General features: G+C 43.6%; 2 protein-coding genes across 2 annotated transcripts; one reads left to right on the top strand and one right to left on the bottom strand.

Moving 5' to 3' along the window:
- Positions 1-164: 164 nt before the first annotated feature.
- Positions 165-4,520, bottom strand: LOC115683595 (kinesin-like protein KIN-10A). The gene is made up of 6 exons (XM_030608138.2): positions 3,804-4,520; positions 3,188-3,343; positions 2,992-3,099; positions 2,775-2,885; positions 1,110-2,681; positions 165-618 (listed from the first exon to the last, which is right to left on the bottom strand). Exons 1-6 carry the CDS (start codon positions 4,467-4,469, stop codon positions 337-339), a joined length of 2,895 nt encoding a protein of 964 aa, XP_030463998.1. The 5' UTR covers positions 4,470-4,520; the 3' UTR covers positions 165-336.
- Positions 4,521-14,907: 10,387 nt separating this feature from the next.
- LOC115683554 (KIN14B-interacting protein At4g14310) lies at positions 14,908-19,195 on the top strand. Its single transcript, XM_030608093.2, has 3 exons — positions 14,908-16,670; positions 17,517-18,136; positions 18,421-19,195. Exons 1-3 carry the CDS (start codon positions 14,976-14,978, stop codon positions 18,944-18,946), a joined length of 2,841 nt encoding a protein of 946 aa, XP_030463953.2. The 5' UTR covers positions 14,908-14,975; the 3' UTR covers positions 18,947-19,195.
- Positions 19,196-21,526: the final 2,331 nt, after the last annotated feature.

Raw genomic sequence — 21,526 nt, forward strand, 5'->3', positions numbered from 1 at the left:
ATGTTCAAATTTCTCCCAGTTTCTGGCATCCTTTGAACTGACAGCTGATTCGAACCCATTGCTTATCGACGGTCCTGCTCATTCTATGGCTAAGGTCTTGTTGGGTCTGTGATAGCGAGTATGAGATTGTAGAGTGGAAAGAATGGAGAAGACCGCCATAACCGTTAAAGCAGAAGCTGCTTCCTGCCATATATAGAAGGGATACACAAAAAGATGCAACATATTATCACCACATCAATTATCCAGCAAGAGTATACATGCACATATACTCTCAAGTTCCTTCAATTCCAACAGTAGATACACATCCAGAATATGCCTACTCTAGGTACCATATCATCACGAGATCAACCTGGAGTGAGGCGTGACCAAGGGAGAAGAACCGAGGCGTTGTACTAACTTTGGCGATGAAACACCCCCGCCTCTTTGTGTCAAGAGGGTATTTGGATCAAGTGGTAGTTTGTTCTCTAGTGGAGTTAGAGGGACATGGTTCAAGCATTGGATGCTCTTGGCCGGTCTTAAGCACGCAAGATGGTAGCGTAGCTGGTTGTTCCACACAGGAAGCTTGCTTGCCAGCACCATTCCTTCCTTTTCCCTTGGAACTGGGGCGCCAGTTGGATCCTGCATAATTTGAACAAAAGTTAGAAATCTTCTAAGATCCTAGAGTTTGCCGTACATATAAGCTTGTGATATTCTCTGTCTCGCAGTTGATGTTTCAATTCCATTAACACTTGGACACACCCCAACCAATTAATTGGCGATTTGGTCCACCATCCATAAATATAGGTCTCAGGAATTCCAGTCTAAATTATGAGAGATAACAAGCCAGAATCTTAGCAAGGATTTTCACAGGCACATAAAAGACATGGTCCAGAAAAACAGAAATAATATAAGAGCAATCAGAGCCAAAATCAAGTAAAAGGATGATTAAACACCAAAGTGCTGTTGAATTAGACTTATCCATTGAGTCATTATGTCCATCAGAACCAGATAATCATCCACTTATTACGTTCCCCATAGTTCAGCTCTAAATATATTTTGAAGTACTTGACAACTCCACCAAACAAATTTTCATAAAACCAATAGAATGTAGAGAAGACTGTATGACATACCCCAAGCACAAGGAAAGTGAAAGCCTGATTATCTGCTCCAAGATAGATCTCTATGAGCTTCCTTAAATCTGCCAGGGTAACGTCCTTCACGACCTTAAGCGTGGTGATAATGTTCCCAGTGTTTTCCTTCGATGCTTCCCACTTCACACATACCTCTATTTGTTCGTCAGATCCATCGCTAGAAGGATCACAATTCTCCTTTAAATCCAGTGATAGGTCAATAGGTGCCCGGCTTTTGGTCACCTGGATGTCTGCCACTTTCATCTCTTTTGGCTCGGTTGAAAGCACCGGGCTTTGGATTTGTGATATGGATTTTGTGTTCACCTCCGAGAGAATTTGATTGCCAACTGCAGACTCAGGTGTATTCTTCAAAATCTCTTTGGTAAGAGTCTTCCCAAGCGGATCTTCTTTAATCATGATGAAGGGAGTTGTTTGGGGATCCGCATTCTCTGACCCTCTTTTCTCTGTTAGTGGTGTTCCAATTTGTTGGGAAATCTCCCTATAGTTCCCGCACAGTGTGAATATATTTTGAATCCTTAACCTTCTCGAAGAGGCCACATCTTTCTCGTTCGATGGTTCCACTGTATCACTCGAAAGTCCTTGGGGAAAAGTTATCGAGCACACCCTCTTTTCCTCTATCACTCCTTTCTCTACTTCTTCATCCGAAGCCTCTTTATGTCCCTCTTCCTCTTCGACTTCTTCTTCTTCCTCGAAAACTGTGCTCAAGCAGACTCTATCGTTGAACATTGACCCATAAACATCGTATGCAGCTACCTCATTTGAAGTGCTTGTATTTGAATAATTGGGAAGGTCCGAGAGGTTACTGCTTCTATCAAACCGGTTGACTCTGTTGTCCACATATTTCACTTCACGTGCATAACAGTCTTGATCACCCATGTCCAAATCCATAGATTTCACCATTCCAGGGTCCTCATCCGCAAATGATCCCAGCAACCTCTTAGCAAAGCCACTCCATTCACCATCCGTAGCCCCGTTCTCATTGCCTTTCCCGTTCCTCAACTGAGACTCTATTTCCTCTAACCGTCTTCTCAGCATTTCAACTTCCTCTTGCTGTTGCCGTATCCTCTCCTCCATTCTCCTCCTCTCCAATTCTACAAACTCATCAGCCATTCTCTGACATTCAGCTAATTTCTTTTCCAGCTCGGTTTTAAGAACATGTATGCGCTCGTTCACCTTCATGTTGATCTCGTCCTCACTCGTGCCAGATACTTTCCCTTCCACTAGCTGGAGTTTCGTTCTCAGGGATGCGACCTCCTGTTCCTTCTTAAGGAGCTCTTTGTGTGCTTCGTTGCGCTCTTTTTCTCGGAGCTTGTTCTCCATTTGCAGCTTGCAGATGAATTGGTCCATTGCCGCAATCCTTGAGCCCAACATTTCTGCGGCCGAAGAATCTTCAGCTCCAAATCTGTCCTTCACTGGCGTATGTGGGCCACGAACAATACATTTTGCTTTGGCTCCATACTCTAGCGTGGAAATTGTCTTGTGTATCTCCTTTGGGTCTGGGCTTGCACATAGTATCATAAGAATCTTCGATTTGTCATCCTCAAAAGAATCCTAAACAAAAGGAATAATTCAGAATCCATAATATATATAAGACATAAGAAAGAAAACAATCATACTATCAATCGACCGAAACAATATGCTCACCTGCAAAAGCATTGTTAATTTGCTGTCTCTGAAGGGCACATGTGAATCACCATTAGCAATAGATTCAACCACTCTCTTCAGTGCTACATTACCTTGGTTGATCTTTGCAGTCTAAATCAAGAGGAAGAATACTTTAGTAACTTGAAGATACTAGACTAAAAGTTCAAGCTGCAGAGTAAAATTTTGTAGCCTTTCCCTAATAAAATGTACTTAGTACCTGCATTTTGGCCTCAAATCCAACTTGGCCAGCTTGCTCAATGTTTTCAGAACCAGCCATATCAACAAGCATTAGCCGTCCCCCAACAGTAGGCACATCCAAAATAATCTGAACAAAATTCAATCAATAAGTTCACTTTCAACTGTCTCTTGACTCTTATATGTCACTGATAATCCATGTTTAAAAAGATTCATACCATGCAGTGGCTTCGAGAACTTCTCTCATTGCAGAGCGTGCTCTTAACAATCCTCCGCTTCTCCACTTTCTGAATCTCTCTTGAAATCTTCCCAGCTTCATTACCCGAGATAAATGCTGCATTTTTCGCCTTTTTCCCCATCACTTCGAGTCTTACCTGAAGTTGCCAGAAGACACATGCTAAGCTAGGACACAATATGCTGTTGTTAAATCTCGTACATTGTTATGACCGACTCACATCCATCGTATAAAGATTATCATGCTACTTCCAAACTATCAGAAGGACAAAGTCAAATGATTTTAGCACAATAAAAAAAACATTTAGAAGTGAACAGGGGCACCCTTGTTTACCTTTCCTATGTTAAAACTTTTACTTCATAATCCCAGATACTTTTTAGTTCTTATAGAAATCATAAGCAACAGAAAATGGTCTCATTTGCAATCTTTCTACGATTTAAGCTAAATACACCAATTATACTAAATTACCAAACAGCAAACAGCTCAGAAGCACACGGATAGCTGAATGTCTAACATTAAAAACATATAAATTCCTCAAATCACACAGAGAAGAGACACCAAACCCAGAAATGTAAATCCATCAAAAAATCGAAACTTACCTTCGACGAACCACCCTTGGGCCACCCGACCCCGAACCCTCCTCCGTTGCTCGACAACAGATCATAGATCTCCTCATTATAGATCTCCAAAACAGTAACTTGCACGAAAGTTCCAACCCCCAATTGCCCTCCGTTCGCCCCGCCTTCCTCCCCATTCTCTCCCAAAATGTCCTTCAACGACCGGTACACGATCCCCGGCTGCTTCGAGCACCCGAACATCGTGTGGCTCTTCCCCGACCCCGTGGGCCCGTACATCATTATCGTGCACTTCGCCCCCAGCTTCACCCCGTCGATCCTCGACCCCACGAACTTCTTGTAGAACGAGTCGAGATCCTCCTCCTCGGACAGGGACACCCCGTCGAGGCTGAAGTCGCGGTACCCGAACTCCGCGCGGACGCGGACGGTCCGCCCGTCCTGGTTGACCTGCAGGACGGAGGGGGGCCTCTCCTTGCGATCCGGGCAGTCCCGGATCCGGCCGACGACCTCGACGGGGTGATCCCCGGCCGGGGCCTCTTTCTGGGCCGAGCCGGGGTGCGGGGACGGGTGCGCGGATCTGGGTCCATTGAAGTGGAGGCGGTGCTTGGACTGAGGGGTCTTTGAGGCGGTGTGCGGTTGACTGGACTTGGAGGAGGAGGAGGAGGGGGTGGGCGTGGGCGTGGGCGCCATTTAAGGTAGGAAAAACCCAAGAAGAAGAAGAAGGGGAGAGAAAGATCGTGAATTCGGTGGTGTTCTTGCTTTGAATGAATCGTTCAAGGTGCGATCAAAGCGCAGAGAGAGAGAGAGAGAGAGAGAAAGGAAGGTGGAGAAGATGGAAAGAATCGGAGGAGAGAGACGGAGGGATAAGGAAAAGGGGATGGGGGGTGTTTCGGGGGCTGTTCGAAGTGAAAAATGTAGCCGTTACAATTCCTAACGTCTCTTTTCTTCCTTGGCCACGGCCAGTCGGCCACGAGCAAAGAGAGCCTTTTTTTAAGTTTTAGAAGTTCTTTGCTTCAAGAAAAGAAAAAAAAGAGAAAAAAAAGAAGAAAATTTTTAAATTTTTTGTTTGGATCAGTCCACTTCAATTTAGGTCGATTGCGAAGAACTCGTGTTATTTGGATGTTGTAAAATTAAACTGAATTGAATTGAATGTCGTTTATTTTGCTGAAGCCCGATTTGGATTATGTCGTTTGGAACAATAACGGCAACATCAATCAAAACTATTTTGACATGAACATCGATATCCGAGGTTTGAATTTTGGGTATGATGAAAATCACAACTGCTAGACTCAAAAGGAAGATTCATGGGCTTATATTAAAGAATCGATCTCTTTGATACCATGCTCAAATTCAACACTTATGTCAAACACTATCCCAAGTCTTAGAAATCTACAATTTACATTTTCAAACAAAAATCCCCCAATTACGAAGATTAAATTACCGCTCCATCTCGGGTAAACTCAAACCCCACCTCTCCCCCTCCTCTCCCTTCCCCACACAACCAAACAAACCATCACACTCTCTTTCGCTCTTGTTCACTCCTAGCCGCGCCGCTTACCACCTCATCCCAACCCCAACAACACCGCCGCTTCCCCTACCGATGCCGTGTCGCTAGACCTGTTAAACGGGTGGGTCGGGTCGGGTCATAAATGGTTCGATCCAAATTGATCCATTAACCCGTTTATGACCCATTTATTCATAGTGTAAATATCTCGACCCATACCCGACCCGACCCATACCCAACCTATACTCGACCCGACCCATATTGCTAAAACACTTTTATATTTAACCTAATCTAGGAATACTTGTTTCTTATGGTTTTTTTTTAAAATTATACTGCTAAAACATTTTATGCAATACAAAGCTAGTGAAAAAAACTTATAATTTTTTTTAAAATTGAGGTTCTGTTTGTTTTACAAAAAATGCGACATTTCTAAAAAATATTTTCCATAAAGTCATTATCCAAGAAAATAAAAAAAATTAATATTTTTTTATTTTTTAAATCGAATTTTTAATTATTTTTTATTTTTTCTTTTTCCTTTATTTTTGGCCGATCGCCGGCCGCCGTGGCCGGCGACCGACCACAGGCGAGGACAAGCTCGCTGGAGGCCGGCGAAGCTCGTTCTCGCCGATCTGGCGAGGCCGAGGCCTCGCCGGCCTCAGGCGAGGCTCCAGCCTCGCCGGCCTCAGGCGAGGCTCCAGCCTCGCCGATCTGGCGAGACTCGAGCTCGAGCTCGCCGGATCTGGCGAGGTGGAGCCTCGCTCGAGGCCGGCGAAGCTCGAGCTCGCCAGCCTTGGGCGAGGTCGAGTTCGCCCGAGGCCGGCGAGCTCGAGTCTCGCCGGCCTTGGGCGAGGCTCCACCTCGCCAGATTCGGCGAGCTCGAGTCTCGCCAGATCGACGAGGCTGGAGCCTCGCCACAGGTCGGCGAGGCTGGAGCCTCGCCGGGATTGGGTGAGCCTCGAGGTCGCCGGAATTGGGCGAGCTCGAGGCTCGCCAGATCGGAGAGGCTCGAGTCTCGCTCGAGGCCGGCGAGCTCGAGCTTCGCCGGCCTCCGGCGAGGTCGTCCCGCCCCGGTGGCCGATCGCAGTGGCCGACCACCGGCCGGAATAAAAAAAAAAAGAAAAAGAAAGAAGAGAAAAGAAAAAATAAAAGAAAAGGAGAAAAAAAATAATTAAATTTCGATTTTTTTTAAACATTTTTGTAAAAAGGGAGAGAGTGTGTGGATGGATCTAGTACTTAACCCATTTACTAGACTAGTAGATGGGTTGGACAAGGGTTTCAAACTCAACCCATTTAAACCCATTTATCTTTAAGTTTTAAAATTTAAAACCCATTTAAGGTTGACTTTTTAAAATTAAAGTGACCCATATATGACCCATTTATTTTTAAATGGGTCATATATGGGTTTAAGACCCATTTTGACACCTCTACGTGTCGCCCCCGATGCTAAAGCCAACATTGGACAGAGAGTGGCAAGAACAAAGGGACGAGGAGAGATAGAGGGGGTCGTCACATAGAGAACGATGGGGATCGACAGAGGGACAAGCTTCGGTCGAGGGTGGATATCGGTGACGAGGCTGTGGCTCGGCCCGGGATGGTGGGTGGCAACGGCAGCAATGGTCGAGGAGGAAGGCCGAGCTAGTTTAAGGTTTTGGTTAGGTGGGTCTAGAACGATGGAAGGAGTAAAATTGGAAAGGAAAGTGACATCTGTTAGTAGGATTACAATCTAAACGCAACTTGAAATGCCACTCCAAAAATTTCGTTAATTTTCTCAAGTTTCGAAAACCGGAGATTGTATATGATATCCGTGTGCAAATATTAGTATATATATATTTTTTGTTGAAATTTTCTCTATACATTCTAAAGCCAAAGAAAGCAAACCAAAGCATTCTTTCCCTTTCACTATGTTAAGGCGACAAAACTTAGATTATGGTAAGGTAGGGACAACAAAGAAAGGGAGCCGTTGATATTAATGATGAAATTGCTGCCAAAATCTATGTCATCATACCAAAGCTTACTCGAAACCCTACTTCAGCAAAATTGCTTATCAGTAGATCCTATCTTGAATGATTTGCTGGAGATTTTTTATTTGCGGATGCTCATGAATTTGCAGCTGGGTTTTGTCCTTTTCATGATGATCCTTCTCCTTCTTCTGTGTTGTGAATTTTCTCATCGAAGACTCGGTTTAACGTGAACTCGACGGACCCGTTTACATTTTTATCTCGCGAAAGTTTCACGATCCATCATATTTTCACACCCACATAACATTATCACCGGGAAAATTATCCAATCGGTTGTAAATATATTGTGCGGATGCCAATTCAGTCTTAAACTTTTCACTTTTGTCAATTTAATCATAAAACATTCGTGCGAAATTCCTAGGGAAAAGTGTAAAAAAAGTCCTAAACCTTTTATATTAGTGCCAATTTAGTCCTAAACCTTTTGCATTTGTGTTAATTCAGTCATAAACCTTTTTTTTAGTGCCAATTAAGTCATAAATCTTTTGTATTTGTGTCAATTCAGTCATAAACATTTTTGTTTTTGTGCCAATTCAATCATTCCGCCCAATTTTGGCCGGATTTTGCTAATGTGAACTCCGACCGGCCAGTGGCCAGTCACCGGCGCTGACGTGGACAACTTTAATAATATTTTAATTTTTTTTGAATTTTTATTTATTTTTTTATTTTCTCTTTTTTTTCCCCCTCCCCTCTCCCCTTTCTCCGGCTGATCGCCGGACTAGCGACCGACCAAAGGTCGGCGAGGCTTGACCTCGCCGGATTTGGCAAGGTCGTACCTCGCCCAGCCATGGCGAGGCCCGACCTCGCCAGCTCCGGCGAGGTTAGGCCTCGCCAAGCCATGGCGAGGCTCGCCTTCGCCAGTGGCCAGCGAGGGCGAGCCTCGCCGGCGCCGGCCTCTAGCCAGTCGCTAGTCTAACGATCGGCTGGAGTAAGGAGGGAGGGGAGAGGAAAAAATAATAATAATAAATAAATAAAATTTCAAAAAAATATTAAAATATTATTAAATTTGTCTAATTCAGTAAAATTCGGCCAAAATTGACCGGAAGGACTGAATTGACACAAAAAAAAGGTTTATGACTGAATTGGCGCAAATGCAAAAGGTTTAAGACTGAATTGACACCAAAAAAAGATTTAGGACTAATTTGGCACAAATGCAAAAGGTTTAGGACTGAATTGGCACCAAAAAAAGATTTATGACTAAATTGGCACAAATGCAAAAGGTTTAGCACTTTTTTGACACTTTTCCCGAAATTTCGATGTAGCCCTTCTAGTTAATTTTTGCGAGAATCACTGGTGTAACGGTCCAGTCATTCACATCGCCACGTCAGTGATTTTCGATGAAAATTGGCTAGAAGAATAATAATGAAATTTTGCACAAAGATTTAGGATTAAATTAGCAAAATAAAAAATTTAGGATTGAATTATTATCTGTACGATAAGAGTAAGATTGATTGGACAATTTCCTCCATTTTCACCCCTCCTCATTTCCCTAACAGATCATAAAATTCTATAATTTTGCAACTTAACCCTCGGTCTCTAAAAGTTCAGATTTTTGGTCCCAATACTTAGATGTAGGGGTGAGCGGTTCTCGGTCCAGCCCAATCCAACCCAAGAACCGGAAACCGGACCGGGAGAACCGGTTCCTAGTTTCTAGGACCGGGGATCGAGCCGGCTAGTCTTGGGACCCTGGACCGGATCGGACTGTCCGGTTCGGTCCGGTTCCAATGAGACCAATCACTTATTGGTAAAGGCAAAAGGAAAATGGGGAATTTAGATTAGGCTTTCTATTTTTTTCAAAAATTTTAAAAAGTAAATAAATATATATGAAAAAATTAGAAAAAAAAATATATTTATCGGTCCAGTCCGGTCGGTCCGGTTCCCACTCTAGAACTGGGAACCGGACCACCCGGAAACCGATTCAACTTTTAGGAACCAGGAACCGGACCGATATTCTAGAGAACCGGACCAAACCGTTCAGTCCGGTCCAATCTAGGTTTGGACGGTCCATCTTGCTCACTCCTACTTAGATGTGATTTTGGTACATGACTTGTTAATGTCGAACATGAATAGGTGATGAAATGGGTCACATCCTTGCCCATGATAGAGTTCCACAACATACTTGCTAGTCAATGATGCCACCTATTTTTTAACATTTTTTTGGGTGTTTAGTCACGTGAAGTATTGCAACATTAAACACAAGCATTGGTAAACTATAATGCCACAAAATTTAGGATCTTGTAATTGAATCGAATCGCAGTATAATTACTTACAATTCAAACAATTTAAGAATGAAAACCGCTTCAAAATTAGGCCAAATATAAGAATTGTCACGCCCCGTACCTCACGAAGCGGTAACATTCCACGCAAAGGTCGATTTGCTTGTATGCGACGTCCCAGGAAGCGTCGCCGACCCAACGTCCAAACAAAGAGTAAAGCACAAGCGGAAGTAATAAATAATAAACCCTGACTAAATATACATGAGCCAAGGATAACCAAACAAGTAACCAACATAGATGAAAATATACTTGCACTTTACATTGCTATTGAAAACTTTTTTACAAACATCCATACACAACCATGAAAAAGATACAAGTCCACACCTATACGATCAGCATGCCACGGGGTCAAAAAAGGAAGTGGCTAGGGAGGTCAGACTGACTCAAAGAAAGGGCTCCAGTCAAAAAGTTACCAGCCCTCACTACTATCTACGGTTCAGGATAAACCTAGGGTTTCCACTCAGGGTCGGAAGATCCAGTAGTGTCATCCGACGGCTCCTCGGAAGGATTCTCTGAAGACTCGGACGGTTCAGAATCCATATCTTCGGCTTGGGCTCGCTCGTCTTCAGAGTCTTGCTCTAACTCTGGATCTAGGTAGAGATCGTCGTCCACTCCCAGCTCTTCGTCAGATCCTATCTCCACGTCTGACCCTACCTCAGCTACCTCTCCATGGTCTTCATCAGAATCCAGATCCATGTCCTCCAGCTCGTCTTCTTCCTCGGCAACTTGGTCTTGGTCTTCAGCTATCACCTGTGGCTCTTGTGGCTCCCCATTCATAGGCTCATCAACGCCATCTACATTGTAAACATCCTGAGGATTGATCACCTCGCCATCCGCATATATGGGTTCCATCAATCCATTTTGACCGATTGGCGCATCAAAAGTCCTAAGGGGTTGCCCTAGGTTTCCGTCGGCATCTCTTAGGCACCAAGCCACATACTCCTGAGTTTGATGAAAATACTCTCCCACGTTTACAAACACCATGGATGGGTATCTTACATAAGATTCCCCATTTCCTGCAGGGTATGTACTTGTATACTGATGTATCTGTACAGGTATTCCAAAAAGCGGCGGATTCGGCATTCTTATGGCTGGGGGTCTGAAAAAGTGGGTTATTACAACCGTGAGACGAATCTCAATGAGTATAACCCCTAAACCTAGGTTAGGCTAACATGCAATCTCCTGACAGGCAAAACAACATAATACGCAAACAATAACCTGGGCCCTCGGGCCCGAATGGAACATAAGAATTACCCTGCAGGTTAGGCAGTTCATTAAAATTCTCAAGATACGTGCGCGAATACAATGGTCACACGTGCGCCACACTCATGCTCATGTTTACGGTGTTCATTTCGCATGCCGGGTCACGCATTCTATGCATGTGGTGTCAATGTTATGCTATGCTCCCGTTTCAATTCACACTGCACACTGTCTTAATTGTTAATATTTATTACGACTCGAGTCAGCACCATTCCCGGCCCGGTGTGTCTAGCCTGCTTCAAAGTGCATGAGACGCAACACCGATCTGGCCCAGTGTCTCTTGCCTGCTTCAAAGTGCATGAGGCGCAACACTGATCTCCTCACGAACCAGAGTCCGTGTAAAACGCATCAGGATGGTCGTCTTCCGGACGAACTGGGCATTGTCCTGCTTCAAAGTGCATGGGGACGGCATACCCCGCGTAACACGCATCAGGGCGAATTGTGATCACACATACACACACTGCCATTATTATCTGAACCCCGCGTAAAACGCATCAGGGCATAATTAGTGATCACATGCTCATGGCAGGCACGCATTCTCACACAATTTCATTACACGCCTCATTCTCGGCATTCGAAATGCGTGGCCATGCAATGCAGTACAATACACCATGAGCAACAACAATTTCAGGCATCCAATCAAATTCATGCCATCAATTGGCCAATCACACTCCGCATTGATCGGCCACTCAGTCACACGACATGGCATTAGTCAATTCCCACCATTGGGCACAGCAATCAACAAGTCGTTCAGCCCGGGCATACCCGGCAGTCCAGTCACTTAATCCTCAACTAATCCATGCTCGCCCAATAAATCACCAATATTATTTTAGTAATATACCTCACCAAATGGTGCTCTAATTTTTCCCAATATACACCGACAATACTCAACCTAGTCCAGAAAATGCACTATCAGTCCTAATCTGGGTTTAGGAAATACACTCACTTAATTCTAGGCCACGATGACGAGGAATGGCGGCCGATCACTGATGAACAGTGGAACCGGCGGCGGCGTTCCCGACGACGGCGGTACGGATGACGTACGGACACTGTACGGAACCGTACGGGGACACTGTACGGACAGTGACATACGGGGGGATGTACGGACGGGCTGGGGGTCGCGGCGGCAGCAGCTCGGCCGATCAGGCTCCGGTGCGGCGGCGGCGAAGCTCCGGCGGTCCTTTGGCCGGACGGAAAGAGAGAGAGAGAGAGAGAGAGAGAGAGAGAGAGAGAGAGAGAGAGAGAGAGAGAGAGAGAGAGAACGGGGATGAGGGAGAGAGAGAACGGACGGGATGAGGGTGAGACTAGGCTGCGCCGGCGTCCAGCAGCTCCGGCGAACGGCGGCTCCGGCGGTGCTCCGGCGTACGGACGGCGACCAAGAGGAGGACGGGCGGAGGAGGAGGAAACGTGGAGGAGAAGGGGCTGCTGAACGGTGGGACTGGCTGAATGGGGGAGGAGAGAGAGAGAGGGCTGGTCAGACCAGTCAAAAGTATCAGCCCAAAAGTGCCACTTGTCGCCGATCCGGGCCATTTGACCAAAATACCTCTAATCCGACGGCCGACGTTCGTTCCAGCCCAATAATTGATGGGCAAAATGGTCTTTAGCCTCAATAATGTAGCTGATAAGTACTCTTAATTATCCCAAATATTTTCCCAAAAATTCGGAACTGAAAACGACCTAGGGGCAAAACGGTCATTTTTCCGGTCCCGGGGCGAAATTCCAATTTTTGGCTATATCAATCCCAAATGAGTGTGGCCAACATAATATGGCGTCGGAATCGCGAAAATAGCTTCTTAAGCCCTTGAAAATCGACTGCCAAGTTCTGGGAATAAAATAATATTATTTTTTACTTCCGAGCCAAAATTCCAATTTTTGACCGAAACCACTCTAAATGTGCGTGGCCACCCCAAAATGACATCGGCTTCGAAAAATAACCTCATACGGCCTCAAAATCCAAGTCGGTGTCCCGAGGGGCAAAATCGTAATTTTTCACCCCCGGACCGAAATTCTAATTTTCAACCATACTAACTCGAAATATGCGTGGCCAGCATAATATGACGTCAAATTCCCAAAAATAGTCTCTTAAGCCATCGAAAATCAACATCGAAATCCGGGCCCAATTTCGTGATCAAAACTCGCTCAATTTCCAATTTCAGGGTCTTTCACTAATGGGCGGCTGTTTAGAGGTTACGCGTATCGACCTAGGGTTATCCGAGTCATAACGGTCCGATCATTGAGAGAATGAGAAATTATCACTAGTCCTAGAAGTCATGATCGTCCGGTTTAAGTTCAGGACTGGTTGGCCACGTGCACTCTCGGTCATGCAGAATCACCTGCGATCTGATTGTACATCGTTGGCTTTGGCCAAACCAAATCCGTCACCTTTCCTAAGATCGATCCACATTGGTTCATAATATTCTCTCATCATTTCTCGTGATCGGCGTCCGCTTCACGATCGGATTCTTGGTCCACGTACCGCTTTCTAATTAGCCTTACCCTATTGGTTAGTATCCCTAGAGTGATCAGCTCTGGGCGAGACTTACTAAAATGAAATGCGAAATAATGTCAATTTTATTGATCCCGGAATTACATCGAAATTCGGGTTGTTACAAGAATGGCGATCCAAGTTCAACCAAAATGAATGTGAAAGATGATATAAACACGACATTTTCCGCGTTAAAATCCCTCATTTACAATTAATTTTGTTTCTTTTTCAAGCATTTAAACTCTTTTTTCCCCTTCTTTCTTTCCCTAAAAGCATTTGATCTATTGAGTGGATTTATAGCTTGGTCCTTTTTTCTTCGTGGCTTGGATTTTAAAAATATTCTTATCGAAAGCAAAGAGTGTTCAATTTTCGGTATCTAAATTGAAGCAACTTTTTTTTTAATCGTTTGGCAAAATTGCAATTGCAAGTATTTGAATGGTAATTCAACAACTATTAAAAGTACTGTCTTTCTTCACAATGAAGGACTAAACTTGGTTTTTCGTTTGGCATAATTGTAGCCCCACCATGTTGTGATTGTGCTATTAAGTGCTACGACTCATATGTTTGATAATTCACGTTTTAAAGTTACAGCACTTCAAAGGTGTATGTGAGTCGACTTCCTAAAAGCTGCTATGAACTGCCGCGGCTTTGTAAGTCATGCAGTTGTTGAGGCGTTTGCCGAACACCTTTAAAAAATTTACTACTTAAAACATGTATGATCGAAAATACATAAATTACAAAATTTAAAAAACAACTACGAAGTAAGACAACTCAACTTATATTGTATGTTTGGTAGGCACAAAGTTACTAAATAATTTGATCTTTCCATGGTTATTGATCTCACAAAAACAGGGAAAGGCATGTCACATGCATCTACCATATACCGATTAACAATATCGTTCCTCAAAATGTGGTTAGATTTAGGTATAGCGCCACGCATTCATGGAGGATAGCTTTGCTTGCAAACATCGAGCGCAAGTACTCCTACTTATCTACATATTGCTATTTGATAACCCAGTTAATTCCTGTAAATTAGAATATTCAAAACTTGTGTACTCGAGCGAGCTTAGCAACACTAATTAGTTCTGAGTCGGAAAGATTCCATTAACTCAGAAAAAAGTCGCCAAATGCGTACGTCAATTAAGAAAGTGATTACGGGGAAGAAAAGTACCCGAGTAAAAATTCAGAATGTTACCAATTCTGCTCTTTTACTTTAGCACTTGTATTCTCCAATTTCGGTTTTATTACTAATTTATTAATATTTTCTCCTTCTGTTTTGTAATTCAACCAATAGAAAACAGAAAAAGAGAAAAAAAAAAAAAACAGAAAATCTCGGCCCGTAGAAAATTTCCCGGGCCCCTCTCCTTTCCTTTATTTTCCACTTTCGGCCCAACACCTTCCTCTTTTCTCCCCAGTCCTCAGACTCCTGCGAAATTACGGAAAAAGCCCCGAGGCCCACTCGCTCCGTCCGATTCCACGTCACCAAATATTTCAAAAATCGAAAACTCATCCGTTTCCCGCCCAAAAAACCCAAAAAAAATAAAAGAACTGAAAAATAAAATGAAATTCTTTGAAATCTGCATCGATTCTCATCTTCTTCGGGAACCTCCAAAACCCCAACCTCAGCTTTTCCCCTCTCCCTGCGTTCTGCATCAAATGTCCGCGCCGTCGGCTCGCCGGATCAAGGACCGCGGCGGCGCCGGCGCCAAGGACGCCGCTCCCAGGACAGGTAAGCCCCTGACCCCGCTCTCCGGCGCCAGATCGGCCCCCGGGAAGGAGAATTCCGGCACCGGCGCCGGCTCCAAGCCCGGCCCCAGGGCTCCGCTGGCGTCGGCGCAGAAGCCCAAGCCGCGCGCCGTGCCGCCGCGCGTGTCGAGCGAGGGGGCCCGGTGGCCGTCGGTGCCGAGGGGGCGGAGCCCCAGCCCTTTCGGTGGGCGGGTCGGGTCGGACGGGAAGAAGGAGAAGGTGTTGCCTAGGGTTTCGCTGGAGGGGCGGGAGGCGGAGAAGAAGGAGAAGAGAGGGATTAGGGAGGCGGGGGCGAAATCGAGGGAGGAGAGCGGCGGGGGCGGCGGCGGGTATAGGATTTTGAGGGATTTGAAGGATAAGGTGAAGAAGGGCGGGACTTGTGAGCAATCATCGATTGCGAAAGTAGGAGTGAAGGGAAGGAATGTACATAAAATGAATGGAGAAGTGTCCGTTGATTCTGAAAGTTTGGTCAAGTCGAGCGAGGTAGATGCTCAGTTAGATTTGAAGGGTCGCGCTGAAGAGGTGAGCGCTGAAGAGGTTAGTGTTGATCTAAGTGGTCAACCTTTGCATGAACTATCAGTGGATAAGAAATCAGAAGAGGGAACAAATGCTAATTTGGCATCCTCATCTGGTGTTGCCAGTGAAATGACTGGAAATGCGAGTGCGAAATGTTTGAGCAGTTCAGGGGTGGAGAAGGGGATGAGCTCCGAAGCTGTTAATGGTCAAGCGGGTAACAAGTATCAGAGTAGGCTGCATGAAAAGCTTGCTTTTTTAGAAGGTAAGGTTAAGAGGATCGCTTCGGATATTAAGAGGACTAAGGAGATATTGGATTTGAATAACCCAGATGAGTCGAAAGTCATACTTTCAGATATCCAGGAAAAGATTTCAGGGATTGAAAAGGTGATTGGTCATGCAATAGGTGACTCTAATGGTAAGATGGCTGCTGTAAAGAACACTGCAAATGCTGTCCTTGAGAGTGATAAATCGGTCGGCGAGATTCAGGTTGAGAAGAAGAGTAGCTCAAAATGTTCAGTTAAAGTTTTGAATAGTGAGGAATTAGAAGCTCGACTTTTTCCTCATCACAAGCTGCTAAAAAGTAGAACCTCTGTGAAGGCAGCGATAGCAAGCACACGGTCATCAAGTGAAGCAGGAGTGCTTGGGATGAATACTTCTGAGGCTAATTCTATGTCAAAGGTGGAAGAGAAATTGAACCCTGATGACAACCCGATAGCTTTGGAGTTTTTGGCTTCATTGGATGAGGAGCAATCTATGATCACCATCAGGGATCAGAAGTCTGACATGGAGATCTGTGGGGTTCAAGAGATGGATGGTGTTGCAACTTCAGCAGTAGAAGAGAAATTTGTTGACGGGAAGGCCGAACCGGAGATAATTCTTACGGCTGATGAAAAGCTTGATGAATTTGATGATCAGGAGAACAGTCAGAGGCTTATAATTGGAGAGGAGAATGAAGACACTTATGCTTATCAACTGCATGAGATCGGCAGCAAGGCCTCCACTGGAGGTTGGTTTGTGTCAGAGGGAGAGGCAGTTCTCCTTGCTCATGATGATGGCTCATGTTCCTACTATGATATTACCAATTCGGAGGTATGTTATTCGCTTTGCTCTCATGATAATTTAGCTGAGAGTTTATGCCTCATTGCCACAATGTCCTGAGGAGCATGTTTACGTGTGTTTCAAATGTTAGATGTTGGGATTACACACTCCAGAGAAGCGTATGTCGCTAAGTGAGCTTTTGTCAATATGCATTCACTACTACTTGGGTGTCAAACCTTGTTAATTGACTAATAATCTTTACACTTGGTGTGCTTTTGCATTTTTAGTGATAAAAAACTGTACTCATATATTTGAATTTACTTATAGGCAAGGTGACTGTTTCCCTTTTAGTAAGTTCCATATACTTGAATTTACTTATAGAGCAAGGTGACTGTCGAGTGAATTTCTTCTTAAATTTGTGTTGGCTTTTATTATTGGGTCTTTGGTTGGTCATTCTTGAATAACAGCTGGTTGCATTCTTTCATGATGTCTATAGTTCACTGGTAGTTAATCAACTGTGCATGAGGAAGAAAAGATGAAATTAATGCTGGCTGCATTTAATCAGTGGTAAAGATAGTGCCACAATAAGCAACTATGACTACCAGGAACTTCATCATTTGAGGATTAACTATATCAAGAGATATGCGGCTGTTTTATTTTACTTCGTTTATTGAAATAAATGAAGGTCTCACCATAGGTTGTGAAGATTTCTTTATCATTAGAGATCATTTTTTGTGAAAATTGCATGCTCAATCCCCTTAACCTGGCAAAAGAGGCTCATTCATCCATGAGTACCATCATTGTTGACAAGTGTCAACCGCAGGATATAAATGGGATCTGGTGGAAAGAAAACAGAAAATAGATCTAATGTGCCTCTAATGGTTTGAGATTTTGCAGGAGAAAGCTGTATACAAGCCCTCCATGGCAATCTCACCTAACATATGGAGGGATTGTTGGATTATCCGTGCTCCTGGTGCAGATGGGTGTTCAGGGAGGTATGTTGTTGCAGCCTCTGCTGGAAATATGATGGATGCGGGGTTTTGCTCCTGGGATTTCTACACCAAAGATGTTCGAGCTTGCCATGTTGAGGAAGGTGGTGCTGTAACTTCTTCGAGAACAGTACTTGGCCCTTTACACAGTGACACTTTGTATAGAAGAAGTGCTCTGTCTAGTATTATGGTCCCAGAAAATCAGCTATGGTGGTATAAGCCATGTGGACCTTTAATTATCTCAACAGCCACCTGCCAGAAGGGTGTCCGAGTCTATGATATCCGGGATGGAGAGCAAATTATGAAATGGGAGGTGCAGAAACCTGTGTTAGCAATGGACTATTCGAGTCCTTTGCAATGGAGAAACAGAGGGAAAGTTGTTATAGCCGAAGCTGAGACAATTTCTCTATGGGATGTGAATTCTCCTAACGCGCAACCATTACTTTCTGTGCCTTCCTCTGGACGAAAAATATCAGCCCTTCACATTAACAACACTGATGCTGAAATTGGTGGAGGGGTTCGACAAAGGTAAATGCTCCTAGACAATTTAAGTCTCTATCCCTGTTAACAATATCCTAAATGTAGTTATTCTTGTGCAAGTTGACTGGATTTTCGTATCATCTACATCGGCACCTCTTCATACTGACTGCACTGCATCTCTCTTCCTGATTTTTGTGTTGCTTTTCTGCTATAGCTGTAATATTTGTTTGAAATAAAGGATGCATGATTCTGGTATTTGATACTATCTATGAATCCCCATTTGAAGGTTTTCATTCCATAGTCTCTTACGACTTTCCGTGTCTTGAGTGCAGAGTCAGTTCATCGGAAGCTGAGGGCAATGATGGCATATACTGCAGCGCCGATTCAATTAATATCATGGACTTCCGCCATCCATCTGGCGTGGGACTCAAGATACAAAAGCTCGGGATCAGCGTGCAGTCAGTCTTCTCTCGTGGTGATTCTATTTTTCTGGGCTGCACAAGCCTAAAATCGGTAGGAAGGAAACTGAGCTGCATACAGGTGCAACAGTTCTCCTTGCGCAAACAAGGCCTATTCAGCACTTATACTTTGCCAGAGTCAAACTTACACTCCGATCACGTGGCAATAACTCAAGTTTGGGGCAACTCCAACCTGGTCGTGGGGGTAAGTGGGCAAGGACTGTTTGTGTTTGATGCTGAGAAGGATGAAGCATTGCACACTCTTGGGGGGGGAAGCACACAAAATGTCAGAGAAGTCATCGGTCCAGATGACTTGTACTCGCCTTCTTTCGACCATCTGTCCTCACGTGCTCTCCTTATATCGAGAGATCGCCCGGCATTGTGGAGGCACTTGTCTTAGATATGACAAACAGTTTGTGCCTTGGTGGCCAGGTTTCGGAAAGAACTGCATGCATGGAGGATCTTCTTCCTTGTTCTTGCCAATGTAAGTGAAGGGCTGTCTTATTATTATGATCTGCCCATATGGTGCCCTTCATTTTCTGCTTCTGGATAAAAGGTCTGTTATGACTTAATGTAATGTTCTTATTTATCATAACAGGAACCTATCCTGTAGACAACTATAAATAGAATTTCGATTATTACAGTAGAACATGCACATTTAACTGGTAATTGTAAATCGAGTACAATGTTAGCCGGGCACCAGAAAAGCAAAAGAGGAACACACAGATGCAGGGTCGGTCAGACACTTCACTGTTATGGAGCTTACGTTCTGTTCTAGCCTCCATGTTGGTTTAGATCATTCTCAGCCAACCATGCGGAGTACTTATCCTCTTGCTTTCATTCGATAAAAATAATAAGAGCGAGATGGTAATATGAGTATCTAATTGATGATTTTACCCATCAAAGAATGAAATAAAAATGAGCATCTAATCAGAGGATGAAATTTAAAGGTAAGTAAGCAAGAGACGATGCTTCAATAAGTCAGCTGTCAAGTTTCTTCTTCTATCGCAGACTGTTTGATCCATCTGTACATTTAAACCCGTCTCTCCAGATCCATCGATTCCATGTTTCCATGGTAACATTCTTGTATCTGCTTTTGTACTTGATGCAGCTATGGTTACCTCGGCTTTCGATTGATCTCTCGCCATGTAAGGAAATAACTTCAGAAAATTTTGACACTGGCATCAGTTGCGGAAGTTGAAAGTGTTTAATTACTTTGTTGAGTATTCCTGTTGTGTACACTTTTGTCCCAATCGTTTTGTTTAATTAGCATGTCTTAATAATCATCCGAGAATTGAGCATGGTTTAACGAAAGTGCAAACAATCAAAGTATCCCTAAACCGAAGTAGCAATTTTGTGCAAAGAAATTGGACAACTAGCTAGAAATGCCTCAATCTTTTTGATCATCAAAGATGAGAAGGGAAAGATTAGGGGATGAGATGTCCTTCTTTCTTGACTTTAGGGATCGTCCTTCTTTGGTCTAATTAAGAGCACGTTGGGCAATGAAAGGCTTCGGTGGTTAGACCCGCGACAATCCCGATCATGACAAGAAGATGCTTAGTAAGTGCACCTTTCTTGTGCGTCTCAATGATCTCCAAAGTAAAAATGCTTGTATTTATGTCTATGAAGATAGGGGACTTGAGGAATTCTTTAATCAAATGATACTCTCGACGACGGAAGATAGGGGACAGGACGTACTTCTTTCGTGAATTGAGGGATCGTCCTTCTTCGGTCTAATTAAGAGCATGATGGGGACTTTTGACAGATGTTGGGAGATGAAAGGCTTCGGTGGTTAGACCCGCAATAATCACGATGATGACAAGAAGATACTAAGTACGTGCACCTTTAATGTGCGTCTCAATAGTCTTCAGATTAAAATTACTTTTATATATGTCTAAGAAGTGTTGAATATTGTTTTCGGGGTTACTAAGTGGGGATCAATTGTTGTTTAGAGCATACTAGAAAGGCTAGAAAGGCGAGGAAAGATATTTTAAATATAAGGATATTCTTCAAACTTATACTTAACCTAAAATTATCCATAAGCCTGTGGCAAAGTACATGTTAACATGACTAATTTTGACAAATTGGGAGATGTAGTGGTGCATCGAAATAGCTAGTTGGATGTTTTTACCTATTTCGACAAGTTAACAAGGAGGAACTAAGTCCTAAAAATTCGGTGAGACAAGCTCATAGGTTTGAGGGACAAAGGTGAAGTGCATATAAAGGTCCAAAGCATGTCGGGCTTGAATTGTCTCGAGAAGCACTTTTTTTTTTCTTATATTACTTCTTTAAATGACGAGACACAATGATTATTATTATTACATTAAGATATTAGACCGTTCTATTTTTCGTGTGTTTACTTTGATAGAGTCTGAGAGGGCTAAATTGTATGGCGGGAAGTGATTCTTAGCCAACGGCAACTCCATCTTCCATTACTTTTCCTTAACGATTAGTGGAAATGCAAATGCTAATCTGGGTATTAGCATCTGGCTTTACGACAAGGATAGCTCATATTGCACTGTCCTTCCATCATTGATTCAAATCATTTCTTGCTCTGGACAGCAACGTGTTGCATGATCACTTTCAATTCTGAACTTAGGTGGAGGTCCATCCTTTTTCACTTTAATAACCGAATTCGATATGCAGGCCCAATAATAAAATCATTGGTACAACTCATTTAATGTATGGATGGCACGCCACCGAATGTGGAAATCTTTTGAAGTTAAGTACTTTACGGCATTTATTTCGTGTCATTTTAGGTAACCATCGCCGTACATATTCATCGATCAAAGTGCACTTGAGACGAAACTAAAAAGTATCGTGAGGGCATCAACAAAAATAGATTAAATGAGCATTTTCGGGTGGACATGCGTCACTCTCTCAATCCCTCATTTCCTTGTTTTCTTCGTTTTTTATATTCGGAATAAGAATTTAATTACTTTTATTGATGAAATTACAAGTTGCACTTTATACTGTTCAC

This window comes from Syzygium oleosum, unplaced genomic scaffold, assembly GCF_021117445.2.
Source record: "Syzygium oleosum isolate NSW1041296 unplaced genomic scaffold, Sole_v2.1 Sole_v2.01, whole genome shotgun sequence".
NCBI classification, from domain to species: Eukaryota; Viridiplantae; Streptophyta; class Magnoliopsida; order Myrtales; family Myrtaceae; genus Syzygium; species Syzygium oleosum.

Coding starts and splice junctions, on each gene's coding strand:
- LOC115683595 (XM_030608138.2), bottom strand. CDS start 4,469: ATGGCGCCCACGCCCACGCCCACCCCCTCCTCCTCCTCCTCCAAGTCC. Junction 2,886..2,991: donor GATTTGAGGCCAAAATGCAG/GTACTAAGTACA, acceptor CTCTTGATTTAG/ACTGCAAAGATCAACCAAGG. Junction 2,682..2,774: donor AATTAACAATGCTTTTGCAG/GTGAGCATATTG, acceptor CCTTTTGTTTAG/GATTCTTTTGAGGATGACAA.
- LOC115683554 (XM_030608093.2), top strand. CDS start 14,976: ATGTCCGCGCCGTCGGCTCGCCGGATCAAGGACCGCGGCGGCGCCGGC. Junction 16,671..17,516: donor ATGATATTACCAATTCGGAG/GTATGTTATTCG, acceptor GAGATTTTGCAG/GAGAAAGCTGTATACAAGCC. Junction 18,137..18,420: donor GGTGGAGGGGTTCGACAAAG/GTAAATGCTCCT, acceptor TCTTGAGTGCAG/AGTCAGTTCATCGGAAGCTG.